A 17,216-nucleotide genomic window follows, 5' to 3' on the forward strand; every position below is an offset into this window, starting at 1 on the left:
TAACCCCATATTTTCAAATCAGTATACGTGATAAAATTATCTTGTACAATATGAATAATATTAACCTCACACACACATATATAATTTTAGATTTTGGCAATCCTATGTTTACCAAAAAAAAGTTGGCGAAATTTTTAAATTTAGAAATTTCATAGTCATTTGCTAAGTTTTAAGATTTCTTCAGATAGTGAGCCTGAATTCGATGATTATGAGAGTCCAGAGGAAGGTGGGCAAGAAGAATTCAAAGAACAGGAATCATCCGATTGATTTCAGTTATTCTTTCTTTAAGCTTATCTGTTGTACTAAATAAATAATTTTTATTCACAAGCCACATGTTATATGTGTTATACGATTATGTTTTATATTTTTTATCTTTTAGGATCTCTGTATGGTGTATGCATCCATTAGTGACAAATGGATGGTCATAGCGGTAGATGTCGTATTGCATACTTATTATATTTATATATATTTTTGCATTATGTTTATAAGTTTTCACAGATGGGCGTACTGGTAGTGATGGTAATGTCGGTAGAGGTCGAGTTACAGGCCGTGGTGGCAGAGGAGGTAGGACAACATCATCTACCCCCTCTGGTAGAGGTCATACAGCTTCTTCATCCCTCCCTCCACTTCGGATAGGATCATCACCATCTACCACCGACTCTGTTATGGGAAGTGCAGGACTTCCTCACACTCCCACTGACCCGATGGGGCCGACACAGCAGGTTAAGTAAACCATCATTTTGTGATTTAGATATATATTATAGTTTCTTTTAAGCATCTCTCTACTAACTTTTTTAATGCTTAACATTTTTTCCCTTTTGCAGGTTGCATCCCCTGCAAGCGAGGTAGGAGATGCTGCTTCGGCACTTCAGCCAGAGTGGGGGAGGTGTGATCCACAGACTAAACGTATATGGGTTCGTCCTTTAGGCACCACAGAGTAAGTTGTAATTGTTACTAATGATGTACTAATGTGGCTTCTAGCATTGCTCAATCGTTATAATCAAATAAATTGAATTAATATTGTCAGGTTCGAACCTTATGATGAGATCATGAAATACATTGATAATCAAATATTCCGTAATTTTAAACATGTATGGAGCACCTGGGGAGACGTTCCTAAACAAACTCGAGATGGTTGGATGGATGAATTTCTGGTAAGTTATGTATATCTCGTTAATGCTAATGTTTTATTACAAAAATGTATACTAACTACACATTTGTGACCAATTTGTGCGCTAATCGAAAAAATTGGCAATTTACAGAGTCATTATAGGTGGTTGCCCGAGGATCGCCATAACCTGGCAAGAGCTTGGCATCACAAAGCCACCACAATGTTTGCAAATAAAATGGATAAAGTAAGACATGACAAGGGCAAAAATGCATGGTGTAGTGAAGCATTAAAAATCCAATTGAAAGAAAAATGGAAAAATTGTCCTAAGTTTCAAAAGAGATCTACTCAAAATAAGGAAAATAGGGCCAAGCAGGACACACCCACATATGCTGGAGGGTCGATTCCAATCAGCAAGCATCGACAAAGGATAGTAAGTATAAAAAGTTTTCTAGTTCGGTATTCAACAATTCGTACTTGTAACTAATGAATTAATGATTTTCATTGGTATTTCCAGGAGGCTTCTGGAGAAGTGCCGCCTGAAAAGGTTGATTGGGCTACCTTCGAGCAAACTCATTCCCAGCAGCCTGAAGCTGGTCAAAGGCGGTGGTTAGGCTCCAAAGTGAAGCTAATAACGGTTTGATCATTTATTATTTGACGTTTGTTTTTTCTATGATGGTTTATGTCATGTTTTACATGTCCATATGTGTGCTGATTTTTCTTTACTTGCAGGAAAATTATCAAAAACTTGAAGAGGAGATGTCCGCACAGGTGGCGACAGACGATCAATCCAGCTCCTCCTATTCCGATAATGGGAACATGTTGGTTACAGCTGCAGGTGGATTCAACAAGAAAGGAAGGGTGGTCGGGCTGGGAGGATATGCTAGCCGACTAAAGCCTAGTAAGCGGCCCTCTACCCAGATTGACAGTGTTTCTGCCGGTAAACTCAATGCATAGTTAATTTTATTATATTTTCAATCTCTATTCTATTAATGTTTTATTTTAAACATTTAACTTACTGTTTTATAATAATGTATTTGCAGATGAGCTTAAAAGGATGAGGGTGTCCCACTCCCAGATGCAGGAGCAATTGCATGCTACGAAGGAGCAATTGCATGCTACGACAGAGCAGCTAACTCAGCAAGCGGACTTTATGAAGCAACAAGCTGACATTATGAAACAAATGCAGGAACAACTCCGACTTTTAATGCAGGACAAGGAAGCCAACTGCAACAAGTCGAAGGGACCGACGCCGGATGATGACCCTGATGATGATGATGACTTTGCTAGGACTTTAGAGGCACACTAGTTGTTGTTTGTATGTTTTACTTCTTTAAGGACTTCAGAGATATATCAGATATTTTTTGTATGTTTTATTTTGTTTAGAACTTTAGAGACATTTTAGTTGTAGATTTGATGGTTGTTGTTGTTCACTTTTGTTGATATACTATTTAATTTTAATTTAATTATTTATCCAGTATTTTTTTGGATTTCTGTTGCTATTTATGTATTTATGTTCATTTGGAATCCTTGTTGTTTACAGGAAAATTAAGAAAAGTTTAATACATTTTTTTTATTTTAATTCCAGAATTTGTGGCGGAAATTTTTAAAATTCCCTTGCAAAATCAAAATGTTCCCTTGCAAAATTCGTAGCATTTTGCGAGGGAAAATCAAAATGTTCCCTTGCAAATTTTGCAACGGAAATTTAATACACCCCTTGCAAATTCTGCTACGGAAAATTGCAAGGGAAATTATACTCGACATTTCCGTCGCAATCTGCGACGGAAAGACACTGTAGATAGGTCTGTTATTTGCGAGGGAAATTTACTTTTTTGCAAGGGAACTTTTCCGTAGCAATTTGCGAGGGAATTTTCATATGACAAATTTTCCTTGCAAATCTATTTGCGACGAGGGTTTTAGCGAGGGACGGTATTCCCTCGCAAATTCCGTCGCAGACAGTTTTTGCAAGGGAATTTGGCTGTTTTGCAAGGGAATTTTTCCCTTGCTGATTGTGAATTTTCTAGTAGTGCGATATGGTGATCCGGGGTGAATGCAAGTGGCGTCTTGCACTAATTGTGGGTAATAGACGTATACTTATTCCTGCATTTCTCTTACCAGTAGAATAGTATTGACACACATGACATGAGTATCTGCTGCATTGCACTGTTTTAGAAATGATATTGATGAACTACTTTTAAACTTATATTGCACATGTAAGTGAGCTTGAGGTGGAAGATCCTTGAAGACCCCTTGTCTTACTGAGATTTCTTGTTTAGAGATCTCACCCCACGTTTGGGGAATGCTTATTTCAGGTTCAGGTAGTATGGTGACTGATGCCTCTGGCGGCAGGAGGCCAGAGCTTAGCTGATTATGATCTTACTGCTTATTTGCTAGCATGACTGGACTGGATGCTGTTTATGTTTTCTGCTCTTTATGTTTTAAGTTGAGACTGATGTTGGGCTTTGTTGCCTTATTTGGGTGAGCATGGGGTTGTCCATGTCACTATGCTGTTAGTACTTTTGAGTTGAGTTGTATAAACTGTTAGTTGGTCCGGTCTACGTGTTGTAGTTCCGTGACTAGAGCCATACATTATGTTATTTTAATTAATGAGGTATTTCATTTAGCTGTTTTATTGCAATTGCATACAGACGATGTTTTATTAATTGTTTAATAAGCAAGTTGGTAATGTTAATGACTTCATAATCGAAAAGAAAAAGATATTCTACATTTTTAATTAAGCGCTGCTTAATATGATAGTATGATAACATTACCAGATATATACAGGGTGTTACAAATACCAAGGTATACTTCTCAGTAGGATTTTTTTAAAACTCATCAAGTCATTTTTTCCAAACCCATAAACGATACTTGGGTGGAGCTTCGAAAAGGGCAAAAATTCCGATTCCTTCTCCACACTGGTTGGACAAGTTTCTTCCTCTACCATCAACCTTCGTCGACCACCACTGTTTCTACCTTCAACCGATTAAAAATGAAGAAATGTATTTTTTTTTAGTTTTTAATTTTTGATTTTTGACGGAATTTCATTTATTTTTCGTCGAAACTTTTCACAAAAATTATTCAGTCGAAAAAATTGTTACCTACGAAGAAATATTCGATGGCTTCATTTCCTTCAATAATTCCGTCGAAAATTTTTATTTTCGACAAAAAATTTTCATGGAAAAATAACATTTTTTAATAGTAGATATATGTATTATTTGTGATGGACTATTACATAATAATATGGGCCGATAAAGATGGTGTTTTTACTCTTTATCTAGCCAAATAGTGTAAGTGTTTCATTAATCTTATACCGATATTATGAAATTTTTTTTTTTTTTTTTGATAACATATTATGAAAATTTTCAAATGCTCTACGATAGTATTTTAAACTAAATTAAACAACCCTTAAGTGTGAATTTATATTCTTTGATTATTAAACAAATCCTTCATACATAACGGCAAACCCAAGAAGTTGCCTATTTTATTATTGCATGCTGTTGTGGTATAACAATGCCAGCGAGAGAAACTATCTTCATACCTATTACTATTAGGTGTCTTGTCTCTGCAACTCCATTTTTTTTTTCTCGCGAGTTCAATGTCAACTAGTGATGAACCAATCTAACTAATATTTCTTGCATGGCTTGCTTACCTCTTCACTAACTTGTGTTTGATTAGTGAACCTCATGGAATATCATTTTCAATGTGTTATAAGATTTTGGTTGTTTATTTTTATAATTAATTAAACTTTTATCTTCCACAAATATTGAAAAAATCATCATAGTTTAAATAAATTATTGTTTATCTTAATAAGTTTCAATAGTCTCAATTATGGACCGCAGCCTCAATTGTTTATGTCGCTTTCCTTTTTTAGAGCGTTTATCAACTGAAAGCTAGCTAGAAGGGTGAAGGAGTAGCTATCAATTGCCTAACATTAAAAAATGAGTGTTTGGAATAAGAAAATGGTAACAGAAAAGAGAAATTAAAAGCAAATTAATAAAAGCAAAAGCAACTAAGATGTGGACTGAAAGAATCTCTTTTTATTGGAGCTCATAATTTGCTCAAGCGGCACATTTCAGCGTTTACAAGTGTGCCGACAAATAACTAACACAGTGAAATGCCTTAGAAATAATTAAAGCATCGTATGAGTAGGGGTTCATTCATTAATTAAAGTTTCTACCTATAGAAAATAATAATAAAAAAAGCAAAATAGGAGAGACAAATCAAGATCTCATAAGCTCTGTAAGTAGTGTGCCTCCCTTTTTTTTTTTTTTTTTTATATATATATATTCAATCTCGTCCTAGAGTTATGTCCAATCCCGTGTCTTTTTCTCTTAGTATTGCATGCATGAATGCACTTGACTAAATGCTGATCAAATATAGACCCTTGCACATATTCTTTGATATTTTCTTAACAATTTTTTTTTTGTATTATTATGTAAAATTTTATGTTAATTTCACTTAATAACTTGAATATACTCTTTATTAGTAAACTAAGCATTAAATTTTATCCGATGATAAAAAAAGTTTATTAAAAAATAGTATATTAACAACATTTTTCAAAAATAAATTCACCCTAAGTTACGCAAGATCTGATTAGGCATCTAGTCCATGTCTTTTAAAATATGAATAGTAGACGGAAGATTCCTATTGAAAGTGAGAGGAGAGGTATTAAAAATCAAGACTCAGCTTCATGCATTAGATGCATCAACATTTTGAAATCTCACATGCTTCCAATACATTTCTGCTTAGTTTCTAATTTTGTTTGACAAAAACAATTCGACTACCTATAATCTGCTTGTCTATAGAGAATGCTATTCTACTAATTTTTTTTTTCTTTTAATTCTCTGATTCAGTGATACTCCTGACATGAATTTATAAACTTCTAACCTCTTAAAATTGACCTCCTATATGTATTACCCCAAATGGCGTACTAATTTTTAAGAGGAAAGTTTCCTAATCAAAGTTGAGTAGTTAAGTGGTCATATCTTCTTTTTCCTTTTCTTTTCGCCCGTTTCTCTCAATCTAACATTTTTTTAGTTCTTATCATATATTTCTTAAGTACGTGATTAATCATTTCCATTATTGATGTTATTCCTCTCAAATAGTTTCTCTCATGAAACTCCTACATATTTTTGGATATTATTCATCAGTTTAATGATTAGTCGACTAGTATGATTATTTGACCCGGGTAGGGCTCATAGGCAGCTAAGTTCTCATTATCAAATTTTAACACAAATGCGATATTAAGGACTCAAATTCGAGACCACTAATTAAGGTGGAACAACCTACCAGTTGATTCATGTGCTTGGTGATGAACTTTCTACTTAGTTACTACTATGAGAACATAACCTCAAAGTGGAGGTTGTAAAATGTTTAATCATTAATTAGCGCTACTCCGTGCACATATTCACTACAACAAGAGAAATTAATGAAGCTAGTAAAACAAAATATAAACAATGCTATTAAAAATCGACAAATTGTACACAAAAGGATTATTAATGCCCTACCCCCAAAATAATAAAAGAAGTAAAAAATAATTACGAAACAGCCTAATTGACCACACTATTACCCTATCAACAATTAACATTACCACACATCCTTTCGAACAACTAATCCCAATCCAGCATGTGACATGCCCCCTGGAAGCCAAACACCATAAATACATCCTAAATCAACGAATTTTGACAATTTACGATATATGAACCATACATACATATGTGTATGTACACATGACATTAACAATGCATCTTTATAACAAGACCATATTATTATTATTATTATCAACCTCGAATCTTATTGCGTCCAAGTTTGAGGCCACGCCATCTTCTAGGCTATTATCCATGTCCCATAAGAAGTCATATCCATCATCACATCTGGAACTAATTTGAGTAACAGTGCTACTGTTGGTGTTTGTTTCCCGAGAAAACTGAAGGAGATTCATTGAAGAACTGTTTTGGTTCGGGTTTAAATGATGATGAAGATGATGATGATGGGTTGCCATCAAGGAAGAGAAAGAGGCATGTCTGTTATACCCACCAGGCATGGTTTGGTTGGATGGAGATGATGAAACCAAAGTTAGGGATGGAGTTGTGGTATCATACATGAGTTGTGAACTGAGTTTGGAACTATTATCTTCTTTGCTTTTGTTGAAGACTCTGCACAACACCCAGTCCTCCTGTAATCAACAAAAAGTTTGACCTAATATAAGCAAAAATTAATGTGAACCTGAAAATTAGCCTAAAAGAAACTTTATCCTCACGTCAAAACTACACGGCAAAGGCAACTTTTTCTTTTCCCCTAACGAATCATTTTATTTTTTCGCTGGCGACAATTCATTTGTGACAAAGTAAGGAATTAAATCGGGACAACCCTCATCATGTACTTTTTCTCTCTCTCTCTCTCTCTCTACTCTCTATATGCTAAAGCCGATAAGATCCAAATCCAATGTACACATCGAAAAAAGAGATTGAAAAATCCGTTATATCTTTTTAGGGAGAATCTATGCCAACTTGTTTAGTCTTCAACTTTCAGAAACAAGGCTTGTTAAGATATACATCCTCTACTATACCATAATCTCTAATGATATATATATGGCTAAATTCTGTCTTGTCAAAATTTATTTCTTGAAATAGTGTGATTTGTATAAGGTCACAAATATCACCCCATGACTTTATATATTTTAAAAAAATATATTGTAGACATCAAACATGACTTATACATGAGTTCGATATTTCAATATTATTTATATAAAATCTTATGAAACTCGACTTAATGAAATATTTTTTTAATACATAAAAAAAGTTGTGACTCATACTGCTTGTGGCTACATCTTACGATTTCTAATCAAATATTTGCAACATGAGAGTATTAATTTGACTACAAATTATAAAATCAATGGCCATGGGACCTAATTTTAGTACAAATTGTAGTTTTAGCCATTATTTCTATTATGTAATATAAAAAAATATTTTTCATTAAGTCATATCTCATACACAAGAGTGTAAATTGGTTAATCAAGTCTAAACTTTGGTTTAGATAAGTCATACCTATGTAAAATATCTTGAATCTAACCCGACCGATTTACCTAATGGATGTTAAATTATAGGTTTGATCTGGTTTATTTATAATAAAAAATAATTATTTTTTAATTATGGATGAACTATTAACCTAGTTAAATCTACCAGTCCTTCAGGTCTATTCAAAATTGGAAAAAAATAACCAAATAATATTGTTTGTATTATTTATTATTATTCTACTTTATTTAAAATAAATAATATAATATAAATTTATCTATAAACTTAAGGGTATTTGTTTCTCCTATAACAGCAAAAACAAACCCCATTCCTGCACAAACATAAATTTGTAGGATCCAAGCTAAAAAGAATAAAATAATAATAATAAAATTGTGCAACATTTGATGAGTCTGTGGGAGGATGTTGTTTTCTCCTACAACAGGAGAAACTACAACAGGAGAAAAACAACACCCATAAACTTATAAGTAAAAATTTGATTAATTTATATCCCTACTCGTGTATATAATTTTATACAAGTATTATTTAAAAATTTAACATATATCTAAGTGGTGTTTAGTGTTCGTTTATTAAAAAAAAATTCATGTTACAAATTTAAATTTGTGCAAATTATACTATTATTGAAATTAAACTTGGATAATCTACCAATGATAAAATAATCAATCAAAGTTGCTTTAGCCAAAAAAAGCCCATACAAAAGCTAGCCAAAGGAAAGTGGAAACTAACCTTGGGAGGCATGTGTGGGGTCTCCAAGCGGAACTCATGCATGATCCATCCTGTTTTGATGCCATTTGGAGCTCTGTTCCTATAGAACACCAATGTCTTCCTCATTCCTACAACCTCCTGCGTCATCGGATCAAGCACCGTACGATCCTTCCCTGTTGCTTTCCAATATCCAGATGAGGTGGCCCGGTTGGCTCTAAATCCAGTAGCATATTTGCGGTCCCGAAAGCTGAAGAAGTACCATTCGTTTGCATTGAGCTTAGCCACCTCTTTACAATGCGCATGCATGAACACGTGATATATGTCAGTTTTTTTTTTATAGCAAATAGACAACACATGACTAAGGTAATATAATAGTATATGTGAAAATAATTGTTTAATTCAAAGAAATAGTAACAGTTAGGTCATGTGTGGAATCAATATCACATGTCAGCTAGTTCATTAATGACATGTAAATTTCAAGCTTCCAATCCCACCTGACAAAGATGACATCAAATTACCCCAACATATAGTGGTTGGAAGTTTCAAAATATTTGCTATATATGTAATTGCGTAGCTTTTTTTTCCTCTCTCTTTTCTTACCTCCTTTCACAGCTTTCATGATGTTTTGTGCCTGAATTTAGGACTAATTAATCAACTCTAGAAAGATAACGTATGTCCTTTCATGTATAAAAGTTTAGCTTTTCTTATATTTCTTGAGGGAACATATATATAATTTCTAATTACACATTTATACATAATATGAATGCTAACGAGTCAAAATCATCTAGATAGCGAGTCATGCCACGAAAGGTGACTGAGGCGAATATACACGTATGTTTGTGTCAGTGTATACATAATACTGTGTTTGTTGGTTGCTTGGTGAAAACGCATTACTTTGTCAACTTCGTTATAATAATTAATAGTTAGCAACGTAAGCGTAAAATTAAAGGGACACTTTAACCAAAAGAAAATAATAAATAAATAAAGGGAAAACGTAATCTATGCATGAATCATTTATGCTTCAGCCTCTCTATAGCTGCCAGACAGGGTCCTCTATTGTGTTAAAAGGGATCGGTCGCTTTCATTGTTTTATGGCGAGGTGGAAACCTAATGATCACTCACAGAATTAGTAGCAAACAGATCCAGTTATTTGCAATGCATACTCTAAATAAAAATATGATAGTTCTAAAAATAAGGCATCTCTTGAAAATTAAGTGAAATTTAGACTAAGTGAAAATTATGTAGTATATGAAATGAAGACTATACTACTACTGTAATTAAGGTGCATGTGTATCTGTGCATATAGTTTGGATTTGATTCGTATAGGTAGTATAAATTGTAAAGTTTTTTATATTATTATATTTGTTGATATATATGTTGACACAACTAAAAAATTTATGTTCCCAACCACCTTATTTTGAAATTTAAGAAAAAAATAAAGCGTATTTTGAGAAAATTCATGTCCTAGGAGAGAAATAAAATTTTCAAAATACCTCATATTGTTAGATATAAATTTGTCTTGTGTGACAGAACAAATATTTATATATATATATATATATAATGGCAAAATTATTTGTCATTTTAAAAAGCATAACTTTGTGTTGAAACGATTGTGTTTTAGTATATATTTAATTATTTTTTATATTTTTTCTCTTTCACAATATTAGGAGGAGGAAGAAAGAGAGTATTGTGGAGGAGAGAAAAGATAAAAAAAACCATCAAACATATATGAAAACACGATTGTTTCATTTAAAATGATATAAAATTATGTTATTTAAAATAACAAATATTTTTTCTGAAAATCAAAGTAAATTAAAGTAACTCTTCGCAGTCTTATTCGCACTTGCGTATTTTACTGCAAAAGAACAAATATTGTCCACAGAAATAGAATGCTTTTTGAGACTGTTTTAATTAAAAGAAGAAGATGGTAGGAACAAGGAAGAGAATGGATCGAGTAAAGAAAAAAGACAGATTAGAGACTCTGTGTAGGCGATAGAGCTCAAAAAACATCGTTTCCATCTCCATTTATATATATAATATATGGGGAAACAACTTCTCATTTGACAGAAGAACTTCTTTTTTGCAGCTGAGAGAGATTTTTGGTGGGACCCATTGATTGTATTGAAAAAAGACAAAACAAAAAACAAATCACACATTTCAATGCTTTGCTGTGTGATTGCTGCAACAAAAAAACTTCTCCATTGAAAGGAGAAGTTGTTTACCCATAATATATATTATCAAACAGAAAAAAGTTGTTCGGTTGTGTTTGTAGGGAAAAAAAATTATACACAAAAGACAAAAACAATTATACTGGCAAATATACCAAGTTGTGTATTTGTACGAATTAATTTTTTATACAAAGAACTTGATGTTTTTTTATCGATAGGGACGCTGAGTATTCATAAAGAAGTTGGCATTACCTTAATCATTGATGAACTGAATGCACTATCGTACATGTAACAACCCCCTCCTCTTACATACCTATCCCTTTTATTTTCTCGTATTCTCAGTTTTTTCTCTCTCTCTCTCTCTTCTTGATCAAACAAGTGTGCTTAGTTCTCCGTATTGTCGTCTGAGCAGTTTTATAAAACCACAACATGGACTTTATCTTTTTTGTGGATGTGTGATAACCCATGTGAATATTCTATTTCTTTTAGCAGAGAAACGAACAAAAGGAAAACAAGAAACGGCAAACAAAGGATGATAATCTCAATATTGTACAAAAAATAATGGAAGTTATCATGCAAGGACATAATATGTAGATTTTTCAGAAATTTCTGAAACAAATTAAAATTAAACGAGATCAAGCAAGGAAGATAATTCCCATAATATATACACACACATATATATATATATACCTGGAAGCTGCCATGGTTCGCATATGTGCAAGTCAATTTCCACCAAGGTATCCTTCAGAACTTCCTCATTTGTGATCTTTTTGTGAAGATAATGACATACCAACTCTTCATCACTCGGATAAAACCGAAACCCTGGAGGCAGCGAAGCACCGATGTCTCTAAGACCCATGATTTTGTTGTTAATTTGAAGGGAATGATATGAGATTGAAGAAGTGAAACAGTTGAAAAGAGAAAGAGGGGAATCTAAAGAATATTATGTAGAGGATTGTGGATATTAATGTATGTAATTGAAGCTTGGAGAGGTTACTCTATCTGGGTATTTGAAATATTGAGGTACAGAGGAAGAAAGGTTGGAACCACATCTATATATATGTGTGTGAATAGTTAGGAAGATATTAGAGACTTTGCCATTTAGAATTTCTTACTACTAAATTCCATCAGGGGCATGCTTGTGTAAAGTGGTTAGTTATAGTTGGAAGTTTCAAGAAAAACCAAAGTTACAAGAAATCTTCTGACAAATAAGGGCAAAACATTAAACAGTTATACGACTATGAGAGAAACCCTCCAAAACGCCCCTTTTATTTTATTATTCAAAAGTATCGTTCCTCCATTATCTTCCCTCATAAAAGAATTTATAATATAACGGTAACTAATTCGAAAGTTATGCACAGTAAATTTTTGTATGGCAGATCATACATTCGGATGGAGAGAGTGGCAAAATGGGTCGATTCTTCCCAACTTATCTCGATCCATCCCGACTCATTGCCAATTTTGCCACCTCTTTATTCTGAGGCCCTAGTAGAGAACCCATACATAGCTAGCGATGATTAGTAAAAATAAATAAGTCGTGTTTTATTTTTCTCACAAATTTAATTTATCATGTTACTAGAAACAGTTTCTTTGCAATTATGCAATAGTGTAAGGCTACGATTACCTCCACCCGACACTCACTAGTCGGGTTTATCGGGAGTGATTTTTTTTTTTGGTTTTAGACACATTAGTTATATATAGAACAGTAGGAAAGTGCAAATCAACACATGCTATGAAAGCTATCAAACAGAAAATCTAACATAAAGTGATTAAGCTTATAACTAATGTGTAACTAGTGGAACTAATTAATTACACATGAACATTCAACTAGTGCTTGCCACATTATCACTGTCCTTCAACACCCCCCACAAGCGGGACAGTGAATATCACGAAGTCTTAGCTTGGCATAATGGAAGAGAATTGAGCCGGATGAAGGGCCTTGGTGAAAAGATCAGCTAACTAGTCAGAAGAGGCAACTAGAAAAAATCTTAGTAAACCAGCTTGAAGCTTCTCTCAAGTAACATGAATGTCTATCTTAACATGCGTTGAACGTTCATGTAGAGTGGGGGGTTTTGGCAAGATAAATTGCTGAGACGTTGTCACAATAAACATGAGCTGCTGTTAGACAAAAGACATGTAGATCATGAAGCAGATAAGTGATCCATTGAAACTTAAATGTTAAGGATGCAAGAGCCTTATATTCTACCTCACTGGAAAAGCGCGAGACAGTAGGCTGCTTCTTAGAACGCCAAGAGATTAATGAAGAACCAAGAAAATACATATCCCCAAAATTGATCTTTGGAATCCAGGCAACAAGCCCAATCGGAATCAATGAACCCACTTAGCTGAAGGTTATTGGAAGCTGGAAAAAATAAATAAACTGTAGGAGGGCCCTTTATATATCGAAGGACGCAAGTTGCTGCTGACAAGTGATCAGAGGTAGGGGAACTAACAAATTGGCTAAGTTGTTGGACTGAGAAACAAATGTATGGTCGTGAGGTACAACAACTAACCAATGAGACAACAAATAAAGATGCACCAGCTTCAGAGAGAGGACTGCTTTGACTGCGGGAAAAATGAAGAGATGGAACCATGGGAGTAGAAGAAAGTTTAGCTCCCAAAAGACCACTATCTGACAAAATTTCTAAGCATACTTCCTTTGATTAACAACAATGTCAGTCTTGGAAGAGAGATCTCCAACCCATGGAAATATCACAAATGACCTAAATCTGTCATGTGAAATTGGTTATCTAAGCCAACCTTAACACGCTGGATTTCTGCTTGATTATCCCCAGCTAAGACAACCTCATCAACGTACACAAGAATTACGATGAAAGAAGCATATGTCTTTCTTGCAAATATAGAGTAGTCAGCCATTGATTGAGTATAACCAAGAGTAAGTAGAACATTTGACAACTTGGAATGCCACTGCTTACTGGTTTGCTTTAGGCAGTAAAGGGACTTTCATAGCTGACACATTTTGCCTGGGGGAGACTAAATACCTGGTGGCAAGTCCATGAAGACTTTTTCATTCAAATCTCCATGGAGAAAGGCATTATTCACGTCTAGTTGCTCAATAATCCAATCTCTAGCAACACTAGTGGACAAGAGCACCCGAATGGTAGTCATTTTGGCTACGGGGCTAAAAGTATCAAAATAATTTACCCTTTCAATTAAGTGTATCCTTTGGCAACCAAATTCACTTTATAGCATTCAACGGTCCCATCAATATTATATTTCACCTTATAAACTTACTTGTATCCAATTGTGTGCTTGTCAGGAAGGAGATCAACTAAGTCCTATGTGTGATTAAGTTCCAACGCAGTTATCCCTACTACCATGGCTTGCTTCCAACAAGGGAGTTTGGAGGCTACAACATGTGTTTCTGGTTTTAGTATGGTGGTGACATTAAGGCAAAAATGAATGTGGAAAGGAGAACAAGAAGCATATGATAAAACAAAGGAGAAGGGATAGAGAGTACCTAAAGAAGATTGAGAGTGGAAGTCCACAAGGTAACTTGGTTGCCTTTTCACACGAGATGATCTTCGAAGGGGAAAAGCAGGATGAGGAGCATCAGGTTGGGGGGCATAGGTTATCAGGTTGTGTAATGTATGTTTGTAGGGGATGGTGGGGGAACCAATAAAGCAGGAATGATGAGAAGAGGGAATATATCATCAAACGCAATGGGTGAAGGGGTAGGAAGGATAGGTTTAATTGTAAGGGATGTGTATCAGCAAAAGGAAACACCATATCATAGAATATGACATTTTGGGATATGAATAACCTTTTGGAAGAAAGTTCAAGCAATATGTGTCATTTGGTGTCATATTGGTAACCAAGAAATATGCATTTTTGTGCTCTCGGGGCAAATTTAGTTCGATGAGAATGTAAAGTAGAAGCATAAGATAAACAGCTGAAGGTTTTGAAATGGGTGAAAGAAGGTGGTTTCTAATATAAAACTTCATAAGGTCTTTGGTAATCTAAGAATGTGGTATAACACCAATATGATGTGTGTGGAATGAGCAAGGGCATAACACCAATATGATTTTGGAACTTATGACTAAAATAGTATAGCACGGGTTACATTCATGAGATGTTGGTGTTTTCTTTCTACTATACCATTTTGTTCAAGAGTTTCTTCACATGTGGTTTGATGAAGAATATCTTTGATTTTGAAAAATTCATGCATAAGAAATTCGGGTCCATTATCACTACGATTTGAAAATGGTTTTTATGGAAAGTAACAAAGTGTTGAATGGATGCTCGAACATCTGATTTCTATTTAAGGAAAATGAGCTAAGTGTATCGTGAATAGTCATCAACAATGGATAAGAAATATTTGTGTCCACATATGCAACAAATGCAGGTTCCTAAATATCCATGTGTAAAAGTTCAAGCCAAAGTATATGATCATTGCTACGGGTACAGGAATTGGAATTACAAATAACATCAATTATTAAAGTAGGTATAGGTTGTGTTGAAGAGACAACCAAGATGAAGAGGCCTCTATGTTGTTTAGTCGTACCAATCTTCCTCTTGGTAGTCACCTGTTTAATACGACAATGAGTGTTAGAAAAAACTAGGTAACAAGGCAAGGCAGAGAAGAGTTTATTCACTAAAATAAGATTGACACAAAACTCTGGTACATATATTACATCATATAAGATTAAGTCATCAGAAAAATTAATGTTTCCTGCATGTGAGGCCACTACCTTGAAACCATTTGGCAAATTAATGGACACAAGACATATTTTATGAAACGAAACAAGATTAGAACAAGATGATGTTATATGATCAGTTGTGCCAGTATCAAGAATCCAACGCAACCGATTACCTGCCAACTGATTTTCTTCTGCAATTAGTGCAGAAATGGTTGCAAGATTAACATGAGAAGATTCCTTTGGAGACTCCAAGGCTTGCATGAGATCATGGAACTGTTGAAAGGACAAAATAATAGTTGAGCCTTCATTATTATTCTTAACGGATTCAACTTAGACAACAATATTTGCAACCTGAGCTCTCCTTGGCTTATAGCCTGGAGGAAAGCCATGTTTGAAGTAACATGTTTCCACCGTACGGTTACTCATCTTGCAATGCACACAAAACTTCGATTCATGTCCATGTCTTCTGCCTCCATTATAGTTAGGACGTCTGCGTCCTCTATTTGAGGCGAATTTCCTTCTACTATTATCAGCTTCACTTAGAAATGCCTTCGATCCATCATCCACAGAAGGATTAAAGTGAAACTCTCGTTCTTGCTGAGCTAGCAAGGAGAAAAATCGATTAACATCAGGTAGAGCGTTGATCAACATGATCTGAGATCGAACATGAGCATATTGCTCATTTAATCCTTTCAAGAATCGTATGGTATGGTCTTGATCCTTACGAATATGAATATCAGAAAGAGCAGGACAAATACATAAAAAGGTACACTTACAACTAAGGAGTGGTCTCATATTTTCAAGTTCATGACATAAACTTTTCAAATTTGTAAAATAATCAGCAATTGTTCAATCTCTTTGCCTTAGTTTGTAGATATCTTCTTGTAGATTGGAAACTCTAAAAATATCCACTTGAGAAAATCGCTCCTCGGGTCTCTTGAAAATGGTAATGACTTGTGAGGCAATCAAATGGTAAGCTCTGATTCGTCATTGATGGTGAGGTTTCTTGAAAATGAAAGAAAGAAAGGATGGGGAATCAGAACTTCTCAAGAAGCTTTGATACCATCTTATGCAAGCAACTTTGGTATATTTTCATATTATGAGGAAAAAAGATACATCAATGGCTTACATCAACTATATATAGAATAGTAGGAAGTGCAAAATGAACACACACTACGAAAGCTATCTAACAAAAAGTGATTAAGCTTATAACTAATTTGGTAATTGGTGGAACTAATTAATGACATATTAGCATTCAACAAGGGCTTGCCACATCGACATTATCCTTCTATATATATATATGGTTTAGCGGATGTACAATGACTGCACCTAAGGTTTGGTGCAGTTATATAAAATTACATTGTTTTATAATGTGAAAGCGTTAAATATGAAAAATCATAACCATACAAAGGTAGAAATAGATATAATATTTCTATTTTCTACAATTAATTTTGAACACAAACTTTCTTTATCCTAACCAAAACGACGTAGTTTTTAGGTGACTGCACAATACTTATATACAATCACATTGCAAATCATTTTT

General features: G+C 34.2%; 2 protein-coding genes across 2 annotated transcripts; one reads left to right on the plus strand and one right to left on the minus strand.

Moving 5' to 3' along the window:
- The first annotated feature begins 414 nt into the window (after positions 1 to 414).
- On the plus strand, positions 415 to 2,417 carry LOC133289456 (uncharacterized). The gene is made up of 8 exons (XM_061487388.1): positions 415 to 430; positions 499 to 722; positions 825 to 937; positions 1,028 to 1,154; positions 1,263 to 1,541; positions 1,626 to 1,745; positions 1,841 to 2,048; positions 2,152 to 2,417. The coding sequence occupies exons 1-8, from the start codon at positions 415 to 417 to the stop codon at positions 2,415 to 2,417; spliced, it is 1,353 nt and encodes a 450-aa protein (XP_061343372.1).
- Positions 2,418 to 6,857: 4,440 nt separating this feature from the next.
- Positions 6,858 to 11,871, minus strand: LOC133289521 (protein CUP-SHAPED COTYLEDON 3-like). Its single transcript, XM_061487495.1, has 3 exons — positions 11,703 to 11,871; positions 8,866 to 9,131; positions 6,858 to 7,283 (listed from the first exon to the last, which is right to left on the minus strand). Exons 1-3 carry the CDS (start codon positions 11,869 to 11,871, stop codon positions 6,858 to 6,860), a joined length of 861 nt encoding a protein of 286 aa, XP_061343479.1.
- Positions 11,872 to 17,216: the final 5,345 nt, after the last annotated feature.

This window comes from Gastrolobium bilobum, unplaced genomic scaffold (genome assembly GCF_033153095.1).
Source record: "Gastrolobium bilobum isolate Gb01-03AN ecotype WA unplaced genomic scaffold, APGP_CSIRO_Gbil_v1 utg8959, whole genome shotgun sequence".
NCBI classification, from domain to species: domain Eukaryota; kingdom Viridiplantae; phylum Streptophyta; class Magnoliopsida; order Fabales; family Fabaceae; genus Gastrolobium; species Gastrolobium bilobum.